The 16,027-nt window shown below is 40.2% G+C and overlaps 1 protein-coding gene across 48 annotated transcripts in view; it reads left to right on the top strand.

Moving 5' to 3' along the window:
- The window catches only part of Hmbox1 (homeobox containing 1), a 158,388-nt gene that overhangs the window by 81,752 nt on the left and 60,609 nt on the right, over positions 1–16,027 (top strand). For 25 of the 48 annotated variants that reach the window (XR_013042490.1, XM_076545217.1, XM_076545216.1 and 22 more), the window contains one exon: positions 7,662–7,772. Coding sequence is in view for 44 of the 48 variants with exons in the window: in XM_076545217.1 (XP_076401332.1) it covers positions 7,662–7,772 (111 nt within the window). In the remaining 4 variants the exon portion in view is untranslated. Of the gene's footprint in view, positions 1–7,661; positions 7,773–8,430; positions 8,521–16,027 lie in introns of all 48 variants that reach the window. The other 23 variants (XR_013042489.1, XR_013042488.1, XR_013042487.1 and 20 more) reach the window with 1 other exon arrangement.

Here is a 16,027-nt window from a genome sequence, read left to right as displayed (position 1 = left end):
TGGGAATTGGTTCTCTCCTTCCAGCATGTGGATCCTATGGATTGAACTCAGGATGCCAGACTTGGATGGCGGTACCTTTATGTGCTAAGACATCTCACCAGCCCTGTTTTGGGGTTTGAGAGATTTGTAATGGTTGTAGGTGTGGGTTTTTGGGTTAGCATGCTTGAAGATCACTGGGCACCTTTAAAATGTTAAGGTTTTTCATCCAATTTTCAGTGATTTTAGTCATTATTTTCTCAGTGTTCTCTGTTCACTCTTGTGTATCCTAAGAGTCTCGTGCGTGATTGGTGTGTGTGGTGATATTTCTCGTGTCTGTGAAGCTTTGCTCATGGTGCTCCTTCCTGTGTCCAGTTCCCATAGTGTGTCATCTCAGGTGACCTTTGCCGCACAGTGATGACTGCCTCTGCTACTTCCTGTCTGTCGGCTGTGGAACCCTGCCAGGGAGCTTTTCATTTCATTTATGCTTCTGAACTCCAGATTTTCTGTCCAGTTCTTCCATATAGTTACTGTCTCTGTTGATAGTTTTTGTAGGATAAGACATTTTTCTCCTCCTTTTCTGTAGTTGTTTTGACTGTTCCCTTTAGTTCTGTGCATATATTTAAAACAGTTGGTATAAATGTTTGTGAAAGATGTCCACCATCTCAGTTTCTCTATGGACACTTTTTTCTGTTGTTGAATTGTGTTTTGTTGTGTTGTGTTGTTGTTTGGTTTTTGATTGATCTGATTGATTGGTGTCTCACTCTGTAGCCTGAATTGGCTTTGAACACTTGGCAATCTTTCTGCCTCAGGCTCCTGAGTGCTGGGATTAGGGCATGAGTCACCATGACCAGCTTCAGGGTCCCTTTTTATTGAGTGTTTGTTGTGTTGCTGTGGTTGTTTTTTAAGACTTACTTATTTCTATTGTGTGTGTGAATGCTGTGCACCCACATGTGTGCCTGGTGCCCATGGAGGCTACCAGAGGGTGTTGGGTCCTTTGGACCTGGAGTTACAGATGATTATGAGCTGCCTTATAGGTGCTAAGAACCAAGCCTGCACTGTATGCCTTTGATAATTGTACAGCTCTGCAAAGGGTGACTTTGAGAACATTTGTTAGTGCATTTATGGAAGCTGTTTGCTTTCTTTCCTTTCACGGAGGAAAGAGATTCCACTGGTAGAGATTCTTGCTGTACTATTTCCACTGACTTTACTCGAACAGATCCTGAAGGAACGGTGACCCCAATTTTATCCCTGTAACATTGTCCTCCCAAGTATGAAACTGGGGCACAGACACTCAAGTAGATAAGGCCTGGCTAATACGGTGCCAATCAACTTGTACTAGTAAGAACTCAAGGTGAGCTCGTAGCCACCAAGAGTTAAGCTGAAAATGTGAAATTTATATAATGAGCGGAAAACAGAACCAAGAAGAGACAAGAAGAAATCTGTATTTTGAGTCACACCATGATCACACCATACACATTTTTCAAAACTCATTGTATGCATAGGAATTTGCTCTTTGTAGAATATACCTCAGTTTACAACAGACATACAGGGCTTTATAATTGGAAAACTGGGAGGTGAGAAACTCTCAATACATTTAAACCTAGACCTGAGTAAGCAACAGTGGGAAGTCTGGGTCAGGACAGAGTGAATATGCTGAGAAAAGATCAGAAGATGGGTGTGAAGGTCACAGTGAAGGCGAAGGTCACAGAGCCAAAGTGTGTGTCTTAGTCATCTATTGCTGCATAAACCTTTATCCCAGAATTTATTAGCATCTTGAAACATAAGCCTTTAGTATCCCAGACAGCAATATAGGTCAGAAATACAGCAGCAGCTTAGCCAGGTTGTTTAAGCCTTAGCTTAAAAACTGAATCTGACACCCTCTGGTAGCCTCCATGGGCACCAGGCACACATGTGGGTGCACAGCATTCACACACACACAATAGAAATAAATAAGTCTTAAAAAACTGTCAGGCAATTGAATTCCAGGCCGGCCTGCACTACACCACCCCGAAACAAGACCAAAACCAAATGCACAAAAAAGAAACCCACTACCCTCAAACCAGAGCTAAATTAAATACTTTTATTTTTCAAAAACAAAACAAAAACAAAAACAAAAAACTGTCAATAAAAAGGGACCCTGAAGCAGATCATGGCGACTCGTGCCCTAATCCCAGCACTCAGGCTGAGGTAGAAAGATTAAGTGTTCAAAGCCAACTCAGGCTACAGAGTGAGACACTGCCTCCAGTCAATCAAAAACCAAACAACGAAACATAGCAAAGCATAATACAACAGAAAGAAGTCCTTACAAAACATAGCGAGAGGGCTCATGAGGTTGCTGTCACCTGGGTTAAGGGAGAGTTAGATATATAATGTAGAAGATGGAGAAAATTCTAAGACATGGGACAAAGGTAAGTCCCTTAATATGTGTAGAAACCTAAATGTATGCTCTTTAATACTATATATATGCATGAGTTTATGTGTTACATGTATTGAGAAAGTCTTATGCATTCATTCATACCAAATAAACAAGGATGATTCTAAAGTAGAAAATAAGAAAGTGGTGGGGAAAGAAGTGTTTTTTGTTTGGTTTGGTTTTTTTTTTTAAAAGAAGTGTTTTTCTATGTGTGTTCAGTACACTTGAATTTTTATAGAGAATCGTGTTTTAGCTTAGAAATTGAATCATGAGCTTGGTAGTGACGCATACTTTTTTTTTTTTTTTTTTTTTTTTGAGACAAGGTTTCTCTGTGTAGTTTTGGTGTCTGTCTTGGATCTCGCTCTGTAGAACAGGCTGGCCTCGAACTCACAGAGATCCGCCTGGCTCTGCCTCCTTAGTGCTGGGATTAAAGGCATGCAACACTGCCACCCAGCTGACACAGATTTATTATAATCTATCACTCAATAGAGCTAAGTAGGAAGATTGTAACACGAATCTTAAAAGGTCTTATAATAAAAAAAAAACCCCAGAGCCAGATATTGGGGTGAAAGCTGAAAGATCAGAGAAGCAGAACTGCCAGCCACTAGCTTGCCTCTACGAAATCATCAGCCTCAAGAAAGGGAGTTCCTGTTTCCTCACGCCTTATATACCTTTCTGTGTCCTGCCATGCTACTTCTTGGGATTAAAGGCGTGTGTCACCACTGCCTGGTTCTGTTTCTTTCATGTAGCACAGTGTGGCCTTGAACTCACAGAGATCCAGACCTACCTCCCGAGTGATAAGATTAAAGGTGTGTGCCACCACTGCCTGACCTCTATGTCTAATTTAGTGACTGGCTCTGTCCTCTTATCCCCGAGTAAGCTTTATTGGGGTACACAGTATATAACCACAGAAGATTATTGTTCAAGACAGGCTTGAGACACATAGTAACTTCTAGGCCAGCCTGGGCTATCTAACGAGACTCTGACTCAAATATAACAAAATCTATTTAAACGTCTCTGAATGCATTATGAAAGTGAATTAGAGAGGCGGTAGCAGTTCTGCAGTAGAAAATGCTGAGGGATGTGCAGTGGTCTAATTTAAGAGGAACATTCATGAGGATTTTATATTTTATGGTTTTGAGGGGCTTATTCTTGTCATGAGAGTTGTTGCAGTTGTCCAGGTAAAAGAGGCTTAGATTCCAAAATGCAGGAATGATGACTCGAAGGAGGAAATTTGGCAAAAATATAAGAGTTAGGGGAGAGAGTGGGTAAAACCGAGCTAGCTCATCTAGGAAGACAAGCAGATGAGGGTGTGGATAATGAATTAGGCTACTGTGTCCATCTATGAGAAATTCTCATTGAGGCTGCCTAGCCAGTGGTTTTCAAAAACAGGCTGTGCCCTGAGAGTCTCTTACTTTTACTTTTTAAATCATTATTGTTGATAACTATGATGATCAAAGGAAGAAGCTTCAACAAGGAATCCCAGGGGCCACTAATGTGTAGGGAGCTAACATAGCACCTGGAGCCAAAAAGATGCTCTGGAGGAGTTGCATCCCTCATTCCAAGGAGGATGATGATGATGATGATGATGTGAATGGTCAGTAGTGTCATATTCCATAAATTATGGCAGGACACAAAACATGGAAAGGTAGAGTCCAGCTCTTAGATTTAGGGGACTGGGTTATGGTTGAGAGCCCTCTAGTGGAAGGGAGCAGGGTCTGGTAGCAGCCCATAAAGCTGAAGTTTGGAAGGTGGTGTGAATGGAGTGTCAAGACTGTTTCCACTTCCTTTGGATTCAAGGGGCTTACTTTCAGGAGTTGTTTTGGTCATTGTATGTAAATTATATGTAAATTTGTCTTTGCTTGTGCCCTACCAGAGGTAGAAAAGAGGAGGGTTTGAAGAGCTGAAACGTTTATAGAGATTTTCTTCCACAGCAGGGAGGGGAGTGTCAGGGAATTTTTCTCCCAGGGGAAGTGGCAGAGCTGACAAGCAGTAAAGAACAGCTCCTGGGACCTGAATGCCAAGTCCCCCAGGGCATTTAAACCAACCTGGAAGGTGGGTCAAGGACCCTTGAGAAAAACTGTCCAAGTGTGACCTTCGCTGTTTATCTGTCTGTTTTACAATACCCACTTTGGAAAGTGGCTTGCTTTACTGGATTATATTCAGCATTATTGTCTGAATCTGAGGTGAGTCAGGAGGACAGCCTGTATCACTTGCTCCTCTCTTGGTTTTATTGAATTCATAATTGCACAGAGAGAAAATGTGACGACATGTTTTTAAGTTGATCACATGAATTGCAGACAAGAGGCAGAAGTGACCTTCTTTTTATGAGTCTTTATTCACTTTAATTCCAGCATTTCTAAAAGAATCAACAGAAACTATGATAGTCAGTGTCAGAATCCAGAAATTACAGCATTTATAGAAAGATCAAGGAAGCTTTAGAGGTGGAAATATAGGAAAAGTTCACAATTTTAGATTTATAGTGTATGCCTGTAAGCTTTTGATTATATAAATATAAATGTAATATAGACCATATATGATTATATATTCATAAAAGTATATACTTTCTGATTTATATCAAGGTTATATTTACATATTAATGTATATTCTATCTACCTTTTAAGTTTTAAAAACTTGTAGGGCTCTTTTAAAATTTTATGTACAGTATGTGATAACTTGACTTTTATAAAGTAGAGACACCCACCTTCCACATCAGTAAAGGGTGACACTGGCCACTGCATAAACAAACCTTTATCCTCAACCTTTTTTTTTCCTACATGGGTACCAGTATATTGATTTGCATCCCTATAGATAGTATAGTGTATGCTTTTTGGTATCTGCTGTTTGGAAACAGCATTGTTTCTTTCTGTGAAGTCTATCCAGTGGGTACATATACTAGTAGTTTATCCTCTTCCTGTTGCTATGGCAGTCTGAAGTAGAAGACACAGATATCATAGTGTATGCATTTTGTAGCTGATGCATTCGGCTTTTGAGCCAGGGACTGCTCTGTATAAATGCACATTTATGAGGCTTCTGGTGCATGTCTTTTGAGTAGATTAGTGCTAGATAAGTACTCATTCCTGTGGGCTGTATATCCAGAGTTCACCTTTCATGGATACTGTCGATTTGTTTCTGAAAATAGCTGCCATAGATGAAACCCATGGTCATGCTAACACTAAGTATTAACGGTTTATTGTTGTTAGATTAGTTTTGGGTTTTTTGTAGCTTTTAAAAAAACATTAAGTGCATGGCAGTGTTTTGTCATGAAAATAAATAGACTGTAACTTGATATCCTTTGGATGGGCTTTTGCCCTCTGCCACAGCATGGCCAGCTAGCACTCCTACCTTGTGGGTTCTATGGTTCAGTGTGTGTGTGTTCTAATGTGAGGAAGATTTAATGTTGGAGCAAGCTAACAGATCTCATACATCCTTTTTCTAACTAACAATATTTTTTTAACTTCCCTGTTTTTTTTTTTTTTTTTTTTTTTTTAACCGATGTGGTAACATCTGGAAATCCATAATTTTATTTGGTTGGCAAGAAAATGGATTTTGATTTCATGGAAACAGGGTTTCTCTGTATAGCCCTGGCTGTTCTGGAACTCACCTGGTAGACCAGGCTGGCCTCAAACTCAGAGATCTGCCTGCCTCTGCCTCCCAAGTGCTGGGATTAAAGTCGGACACCACCACTGCCCAGCCATTTTCTTCTAGTATAAAAAAAGATACCATGATGCCTGAAACTAGATTTTGATGAAGATATTGCCAAACACAGCTAATTTAATTATGCATAATAATCAGCGTTCTTTTTTTCTAGCAAGCACTCAGCACTAGCTGCTAGCACCCGCGTCTCATGGACCTTCAACTTCAAAAAGAGAGTCTAGAGAAGAACCGGCTCCCACAAGTTGTCCTCTGACCTTGTGCTCTGGAGACACACACACACACACACACACACACACACACACACACACACACACACACAAGAAGAAAAGTAAAACTTTTTAGTCAGAGAACTTTCCTTCATAGTCTACCTTTTAGCTTCTCCTCCCATGTTCTCAATGGTGTCTTCTAATAGGAGTTGCTGAGTGTCTAAAAAACCCCGAGGCCTTGCTTTTAGTTAACATTTGATAATGTCATGGTAGCCTGCCTCCTGTTGAGCACCAAAGCTTTAAACAGCTGTTGGCACAGTGGTGTTTGGTTGTGTCCCATTGCCACAGTGAGTATGTTAACCCTTTGGAGCAGTAGTTCTCAACCTTCCTAATGCTGTGACCCTTTAATACAGTTCCTCGTGTTGTGGTGACCCCAACCTTAAATTCCATTGCTACTTCATAACTGGAATTTTGCTACTGTTATGAATCATAATGTAAATATCTGATAAGCAGCATATTAGGATCATGATCCACAGGTTGAGAACCACTGCTTGTCATAGCCAGATGATCTTTTGGAAATCTCTTTTTGTTTTTTCTTTTTTCTTTTCCCCCTGATTTCTTTGCTTTTGCCACTTGCATATTGGGTTTTTAAGAATATAATGACCAGAATAAGTGTGTGATTCTTGAAAGTTTTGAAACATTCTTTTGACTTTCATATGTGTAAATCGTCCACATCTCTAAGTAATTGCTAACAAGAAGCTCCTAGCAAGAGCATAACACTACTGTTGTGTAGTCTGTTCTGTTTGGAAGGGAAGTCATGTCTGGAAACTGGTTTTAGCCACTGATCTTTCTTGGGGGTCACGCTGTAACCTAAGTCCACAGGTCTGCCAACTCTTGCTTCTAACGGAGATGGGTCTAAGATGCTGAAATGAATTAGCAAGTAGCCAGAGAGCTTATTGAAGACAGTGTGTCAAATGACCTTTCCTCTCCTAGCCCCTAAATCTTTGTGTTAGTGCCAATATTGAGAAATAAAACTTGCTGACTAGATCTTTCTCTCTCACAGTATCCGTTAGAGCATCTTGTTCTTAACCAGATGTAGCATGTAGCTCTGACAAGTGATGTTACTTGGGCATCTTCTTGATATCTCATATTTATGGACTCAGTTTGAAGATGAATTCTCGAAGCCACTATAAGGTCTTCGTTGATAAATTGTTTTGACTTCTCTTAGGTAATTGCTGCATATGTCCTAGTCATGGTGGTCAGGCTAGTGTTAAGGAATTTTCTCAGGTTGCAGCTTCCTCACACAGTCATGTAGAGTCAGCACTGTGTGACTGAAACCACCAGAGCCCTCATTGACTTGACTATGATTTCAGTGCCCCACCAAGAACTGTTTTCTCTCCCTGTAGGGATCAGCCAGAGCCGCATCTCTCATTGGCTGTTGCAGCAGGGATCAGACCTGAGTGAGCAGAAGAAAAGAGCATTTTACCGATGGTATCAACTTGAGAAGACAAACCCTGGTGAGTACTTCTTTTTATTTATTGTGCCTAAATGAAAAGCATAATTATTGCATTGACTCCATTTGTTAATTTGTTCAGAGAAACTATCTCATGCTTTGATGTCTTCCTTTATGCAAGCTGGCAACTATAAAACCTAAGCCCAGGTTGTAATTATGTTTAGGGTTCTGTTTCCTGGGCTGGTTCACCTTTTCCTCTCAATCACCTCTTGACTTTCAGATCAGGTGATTTTCCTAGGCTCAGTTTGGAAGGATGGTCATGATATCAGTGGCTGGCTCTCTTTTCAACTGTGCACAAATAAAATTTACCTTTTTTTCAATTTTTGGAAAAACATTATGTTAATTGGTGTGTATTTAGTATTTTTATTGAGTTCATTCTGTACCATTCCAGTGACCTTTCCTAATGGTTTTGTGTTTTTAATATTTGTGGTCTGGGTAATAAATTGATTTTGGAGTTTTAAGGTGAAGCTGTTCACATAACTCCCAGCAGCAGCACTAGATTGGAAAATAAGATGAAATCTTAAGGGAAAAGACCATGAAAGTCTTGGTGTTTGGAGTTGCCAAGAATAGACAACATGTCTTCTAAGATACCTTGAACAAGTAATAGATGAAGAAAAATACGATGTCATGGGAATGGCTGTCTCGGTCTGTACATTACACAGGTCGTGGTAATGAGCCCCGCCTCAGGAATATCGTTACCATTGAGATACCTTCTGCCGTACCACTGCAGAGAAAGCCTTCAGGCATGCCAGGTGAGGTGTGGCCCACAACAGTGCTAGCCCTGAGCTGCAGATACAGAGTGCTGCGTGGAAGTGCCTTTGAGGGGGTGTGTAAGGGAAGTTTTGTTGGTTTTTTTCAACAAAGCAAAACAGAAAATATCAATCTATACAAAGAATTTCTAGAATCTGTTCTCCCTCATTTTCTCTTTTGAAGTGTTATAGATATACAAACATTTAAAAAGACCAACAAGGTATCTAGGTACTTATGGTTACCTTATTGGATACAAAAATTATGAACATTTTGCTATGTTTGCTAATAATTTTTAAGATTTACTTGTGTGTCATGTCCTAATAATGAGGGTAGTTTCCTACAAAACCACGATCTCCATTATTGTCACTAAGAAAATGAATACTTCCACAGTTACCTAGTCCTTTATCATATCTCTCTGTTATAAGAGTGTCTTGTATAGCTCACTATCTGTTTTCTCCCTCTCTCTTTTAATAAGCAGTATCATTTTTAGGTCAGCAAATTAGAATGCTTCCCTAGACTCTTAAATTGCCCAAACTTTTTACTTTGTTATTTTACAGAATGTACCACATTGTAGATATTTCCAAATTGTTCAATTTTACTCTTAAAGGCCTTAGTCCTTATCTTCTGTATTGCCTTATACAGTGAGAGCCCAAATTAAGGGCTCTGTTAAATCCAGGTTGAATGTTTTTGTCAAGAACAGTGCATAGATTTGTTTTTTTAGGGGTTCCCTGTTGTAATGACATCAATTTACATTGAGATGCAACAAAAAATAAAATAGATTGATAGGGAAATGTGTGGTAGCATAGGGGAATATTGAGTAGTACAAGTATGATTTTGCTGTGATATTTTTCTCAATAAAGCATTAGGTGAAAATACTGTGAATAATATGAATTTCATGTTGCCACATGTCATGAGGCATTGTCAAGTGGCAACACTATGCATGTGCTATATTTGATGGTGTTGTTAAGGTGGAGCTAGATCTGTGCTTTGCATTTTTTAAGTCGTCTGTGTTGCTACTTTTGCTGTGGGGTGAGTACTCTGTTCTGTGCTTGGTGGTCTCAGCATTTCTTGAAGATCCTTGCTCAGTCAGTGCTTCCGGTGACATTTATAAAAATTAGATAATCTCATCCGTCCTTCTTTCAACATTTATCAGCTTGAATTTTTGTGCACAAAAATTTCGTGCTTTCATATTTTCTGGTAATATCTAGAAGGATAAGCAAATCTTTTGAAAAACTACCTCTGTATTTATTACTGTTACATATTGCAAGGCAGCACCTTTCAAAGGGGAGCTGAAATGCAAATGACATGTAGTTTCACATTTTCTAGCAGCCATATTTCAGAAAGAAACAGTGAAAATTCAGAGTAATGATGTATGTTGGCACATGTCACTTCAGTGTTTAATTTCCAGTTTGAAAATGAAACATCCCACTCCCTGCTTATTTCTTGTCCAGATTCTTTAGAAATCAGTATGTGTTTTATACTTACAACACAATTTCCAAACGACTGCATTTCAAGGGTCTAGTTGTCACATGTGGCTGGTGCTTCCATATGAGGCCAACACTAGTCTAAGATATTCTTGAAGCAGCCTGTCAGACCTGATGCTAAGCAATCTCCCGAAGTTGAGTCACAGAAAAGCCAGTGATTGACAACAATGTGAGGTGGGTGGAGAAGGAAGGACACTTGGTGTGTGGTGTGCATTATAGAGCAGCATAGGATGATAGCAGGAGTTGAACTGTGAGGAGAACTGTGTTGATTCCCAGGATTTGGTACCTAGGACAGAGCTGGCATAGAGACTGATCGTGGTTCTTAAGGCTGAATTCCCACACTGGGGATTTAGGCTGCACTCCAGCTTGGGGCAGGGTGGAAGCTGTTGACATAATTACTTCACTAGAAAAGGAAGGAGAGCTGCAGCAATGTTATTAGGCTGAGCTGGTGGTTCTGTTCACTTCCAACTCCTATTGTGAGAGTCCAGCTTACAACCTTGGAATGATTTCTTTTTTGTTTTTAATCTTAATTCCCATTTAACTGTATCTTGGAACCTGACCTAGGCCCACCCAGCACTGAGACATTGAAGCAAGTTGGAATAGAGGGCACCCAAATGGGAGGCATGGGGAAAGACTAACACTCACAGGGAGCAACCCTCTGCACAGGCATTATCTCATTTGAAGAATGAGTGCTTCTATGTACATATGTGGGCTTTTCACTGATGTTGGGTCACTGCCTCCTTTTTAGGAACTCTTTTTGTTTAAAGCCCCATTATGTAGTCATAATGTACAAGTAGCTTAAAAAAAAAAAGTTAAGTTGCTAAACGTCAAATGGTAGTTTTGTTATGGTTGCAATGGTTGAATATTATTCATCAGAATTTAAGTTTCTCTTTGTCTTTTCACCTTTAATGTAAGAGGTAATGTAGCATAGGATCCTTCCTAGATATATCTTTGCTGACTTTAAAATAACCTTTGATTTTTGCCTAAAGGATGATTTCTTCTTCTGTGGGTTCTTCAGAGCTGCTGTTATCTTTGAATACAGTGTTGCACCTAAGACTAGTTTCTCTTCTATCTGCCTGTTAAAGAGTTGCTTGGAATGACTCACTTTCTTTGCAAGTCACTAGAATCACCTGATTGAGAACTGGTTAAATTCTCTATGAGAGAATATTGTAGGCTGGGCAGTGGTGGCACATGCCTTTAATCCCAGCACTCCAGAAGCAGAGCCAGGCGGATCTCTGTGAGTTCAAAGCCAGCCTGGTCTACAGAGCGAGATCCAGGACAGGCACCAAAACTACACAGAGAAACCCTGTCTTGAAAAAGAGAGAGAGAGAGAGAGAGAGAGAGAGAGAGAGAGAGAGAGAGAGAGAGAGAGAGAATATTGTAGAACTATATAGTTATTTTTAATGTGTTTTGTATGAATTATATTTGCATACAGTGAAACAGCATTCAGAAGTTAAAAATACAATATATACGAGACAATATATACTACATTACTACTTGTATTCAAAGAATATGCACACACACACATAGGCAGTTTAGAATTCTGTAAGTATGGAAGTTGTCAGAATTCTCGCTTAAGAACTGATAAGAACAGCTCTGAAGAGGGACACTGGTAATAAGGGAAGCAGTAGAAAGACATAATTATATCACCTCTGGGTCTCTGTTTGTTTTGCAGTGCTTGGCATTGAACCCAGGGCCTTGTGCATGCTAGGCAGGCATTTCACCATTAAACTGTGGCCTTCTGAAAATTTTAGACCATGTAGTCTGTTTGGAAAATGCATAAATGTGTGAAGGAGGGAGGGAGAAAAAGATGAGACAATCAGTTTGTTCACATCGCGATAACAAGAGAAGAACTCCGTTCCTGAGATGTGGTTCGCAGCTTATCTGAAGCAGTTTGTAGAAAATAAGCCATGGGTAGGTTTATTAGGATACCACACCCTTTCCTCTGCCCAGCAGACAGGATATCAGGAAAAAATGTAAATAGCATCATGTTTCCACATACATTCTGAGAAGAAATACACAATGAAGGCAAAATACAAAATGAAAAGCTGGCTTTTCTGTTCTCTGATACAGAAATATCTGGCAAACAAGCGGTTGTATTTGTAGATTCTTTGCTTACCCTTGAGGCCTTAGCGGACTTCTGGTTGCGTTCCTCAAGTGAAGTTTTCCTTTTAGCCCTGCCCATTCGGATTTTTTAATGAAGTCTCCTTTTACAAGGTTCTCTTTACGTGAACTCGTCAAGGAAAAAAAATGGGGTTATTTTGACTGATAATCCAGTATCGATAGACACAATGTAATTCTCTGATAAATAGAATTTCCTAGCACATCCCAAAGCCTGCTAAGACTTCTCAATAAAACAAGTTGATGGGAACTAATCACGTGCACTAGAGCTTGTTTCTTCTGACAACGTTTACAAGGACATGCTTGTTTTCCTAAAGAACAGAGTGCTAAATCTAGCATGTTTGCTGTAAGAAATCCCTTTATTAATCAGATCAAGATCCACAGTCTTTTCTCTTTTCTGACTCAGCCGTTACTATGGCAGGCAGGGTTTGTGGGCACCTGCAGGTTCCAGATCCTGATCCTGCAGACGTCCCATTAAACACAGTCTGGTGGGAGGCTTGTGTATAGTGTACATGAAGTCAATGTCAGATCAGAAGAAAACACCCATCCTTTGCATGTAGCATGCCAGAGCTCTGGGAAGTGTGGGGTGACATGGGAGAGGATGAGAAAGACTTGGGAGAGCCATTTCCCATTTCTGTGCATAGAGTACTAATGGCCTTCTTCTACTAGCTGATTAATAGGGGCTCACCCAGTTCTAACCCGGTACACAAGATAATCCTATCTATAGAACACTCACTGAAAACTTAAAATCTAATAGTAAATTATGAAAGTTTTTTTTCCTCTTGGGTTGAGGTTTGCCAAATAAGAGTACAAAATTTTGTTTTAATGTGAACTAAGGTATAATGTGGAAAAAGTGTTACTATAAAGAAGTAAGTCACTCATAAGGGAGTCCCTGGGCCTTTCTGCAGCCCAGAACTCCTGTATCGCTGCAGGGAAGTTTTAAGGCTTGTCCTCACTATTCCCGCATTCTGGTTTCTTTGCATTGTTCTGTCCAAGTCAGTAATTTTGATCCTATTCTTGTATAATTCACTGCTCCCTGTCTCTCTGAAACAAAACAAAGGAGACTGTGCTTTCTACAGGAAATCTGTATTCATTCCAGAATGCTTTGTGTGCCATTTTCTTGTTTTTTCCTTTTACCGTGTGTGGGAGTGTGCGAGTGTGTGCTTGGGGTGGTGGTACACATATATGTGGGTATATGTGCACCTGAGGGTTCGAGGCTGATGTCAAGAATCATCCTCAATCTCTCTCTTCCACCTTACTCATTGAGGCAAGGTCTCTCAGCCAAACCCTGAGCTCACACATATAGATAGTCTTGCTACCTGGCTTGCTCTGGGGACCCCCAACTCCACATTCCGAGGCTGGGTTACAGGTAGCTAGCTACAATGCCTCCCTGGCTTCTTGTGCTGTTTTGGATGACTGCTACATTGAAAAAGAAATGGACCAAAAAAAAAAAAAAAAAAAGCAACAACAACAAAAAAAAAACCCTCAATTATGTGATATTTATTTTTAAAATTAAGAGTATTTACAGATTTAAAATTGCCCAACTTTAGCCTTCTGTATATAAATAGTCTTGATTTCTTTCAAAGTCACCAGGTCACTACTTCCTTCTCTCAGTTTTATCCCCATTTTCCTCCCTCTTTTTTCTTTCTTTTAATCAAAATTCCTTTTTCACAGTAAGTCTAGACAATGCATAATATTTTTAATATTGATACTATTAACAGTAAATCCCAACAACAAGAGAGCACTCCCGTTGTACATTGCCTGTCCACTTCCTTCAGCCTCTTAGGATTCTGCTCTCTGTTAATATGCATGCTGGACCACATTGCCTACCTACAAGATCATGCCACAGTTCTAGCAGCATGTTGGAGCTCACTGATTTGTTGTTCTCTTCTCTCTCTTCCCCTCTACTCTGAAACTCTTCATCCCTTCACCAGATCAGACCTGGGGTAAGAACACCCATGGTCGGGGGCTGGAGAGATAGCTCAGAGGTTAAGGGCACTGGTTGCCCTTCCAGAGGTCATGAGTTCAATTCCCAGCAACCACATGGTGGCTCACAACCATCTGTAATGAGATCTGGCACCCTCTTCTGTATACATAATAAATAAATAAATCTTAAAAAAAAAAAAAAAAGAAGAAAGAAAAAAGAAAGAAAACCCATGGCCTTATCTGTCTATTTCTGCCTTCATCTGACCAGCTGTGATGTTAGTTAGCTCGGCTGTTTTGGACATTTTCTTTCTGGAACAAAATTTGTATAATTTTAATTAGGTAGAGTCTTACCCTAAATTCTTGCCATGCTGTAATCCTTGCTTGCTTTGTGAAAAAATAGGAGATTTTCAACCAGGCCCACGTTATTCTGATGAACTTAAACAAAAACTATTTATTTATGTGTACGAGTGTTTTGCCTGCATGTATGTCTGTGCACCATTTACAAGCCTGGTGTCCACAGAGGCCAGAAGAGGCCATCAGATCTCCTGGAACTGAAGTTACAGACAGTTGTGAGTCATCAGCTGGGGCTTGGAATTAAAACTGGGTCCTCTGGAAGAGCAGCCAGAGCACTTAGCTGCCAGCATTTAGCCGCTGAGTTCTCCAAGCCCTTTTCTCAAACCTATTGGCCATAATATAAAAGATCCACACTCACTGGTGATAGTGAAGAGATTCAAAACTACTGGCCTTCATACAAAAGATTCACACTCATTGGCTGCTTGGAAAAAGCTTACAAACTTAACTATATGTAAATTAAGATAAAAATATACCATAAATAAAGATATAGCAGATGACAAATGAAAGAATAATTACAGCTATAAGACTAGTAATTGATGTTGCATCTCCACTCAGTTAAAATCTATAGTTCAATAGGAAAAGGACCATAAACTAACAAAAGATAGATAATAGTCAATAAACAAGAAAAGTGCTCATTTTTACTATTAGTAAGGCATTTTAATCTTAAAGGTATTTTTTTCTGCCAAATTGGTGCATTTTAATAAGTTATATGTTTACTGTTTGGAGGATATGATGAAATAACAGCTGGAGATGGTTGTGATGACTTGTATTAATTATCTACTGTGATACAAACCATGCTATATATTTTTTTTTAGCTTAGCACACCAAAAATGTATTTTCTGTTTCTATAGACCAGGAATCCAGGAGCAGCGTCCTCATGAGCTTTTAGTCAAGCTATCAGCGAGGCCTGCAGTCACTAGAACTGGATGGTCCACTTGCAAGGCCACTCACATGGATGTTGGCTGTCCCTGTTCCTTACTGCCTCATGGCCAGAGACAACAGTTCCTCAAGAGCCCCATCATCCAGTCTCACCTAGCACCTCCTCCCTTGAGCAAGTGATCTGAGAAGGAGAGGTGTCCTAGTGTCTTAGTTCTGGACGAGACATGCTCTCACTGCCACGTGCTGTTGCTCACACAGTCTAGTCCTGAGTAGAGAATGGGAAAGCACCACACAAAGGCACAGCTCCCAGGAGGCAAGGAAGGACCCATGGAGCCCTTGGGGGCTGGGTACCAACATGCCTGTGTTGGGACTATATGTCTGGGTATTTATTTTTCTTTGTCAGCTGGGTACAGAAGCATCCACATGATGTGTATTGTGGCTTAGTGTACAAGATAGTTTTTCCCCTCCACTGTCTGGCACTCGGGTAGAATTGCAGAAGCACCTGGAGATCACGTGAACATCTTTCACTCTATGCAGACTTTCCACATGGCTAATGAGTGGGGTTGATCTTACTTCTTGAAGGGCAGCTGAGCCAGCATCCCAGGAGACAGACTGAAGGTACAGGGCTCCCTGTGATCTAGCCTTGGACTTTCTTCATGTCTTAGACCTGTCCAGATCTAAGACACAGTGACCAGGAGGCAGAGCTTACTGTGAAGGTCCATCTTTAGACCTGCCCAGGGCAGTT

Source organism: Peromyscus maniculatus, chromosome 9 (assembly GCF_049852395.1).
Source record: "Peromyscus maniculatus bairdii isolate BWxNUB_F1_BW_parent chromosome 9, HU_Pman_BW_mat_3.1, whole genome shotgun sequence".
In the NCBI taxonomy this organism is placed as follows: domain Eukaryota; kingdom Metazoa; phylum Chordata; class Mammalia; order Rodentia; family Cricetidae; genus Peromyscus; species Peromyscus maniculatus.
The sequence above is the reverse complement of the archived record's forward strand: the minus strand, read 5'-3'. Positions and strand labels throughout refer to the sequence as shown.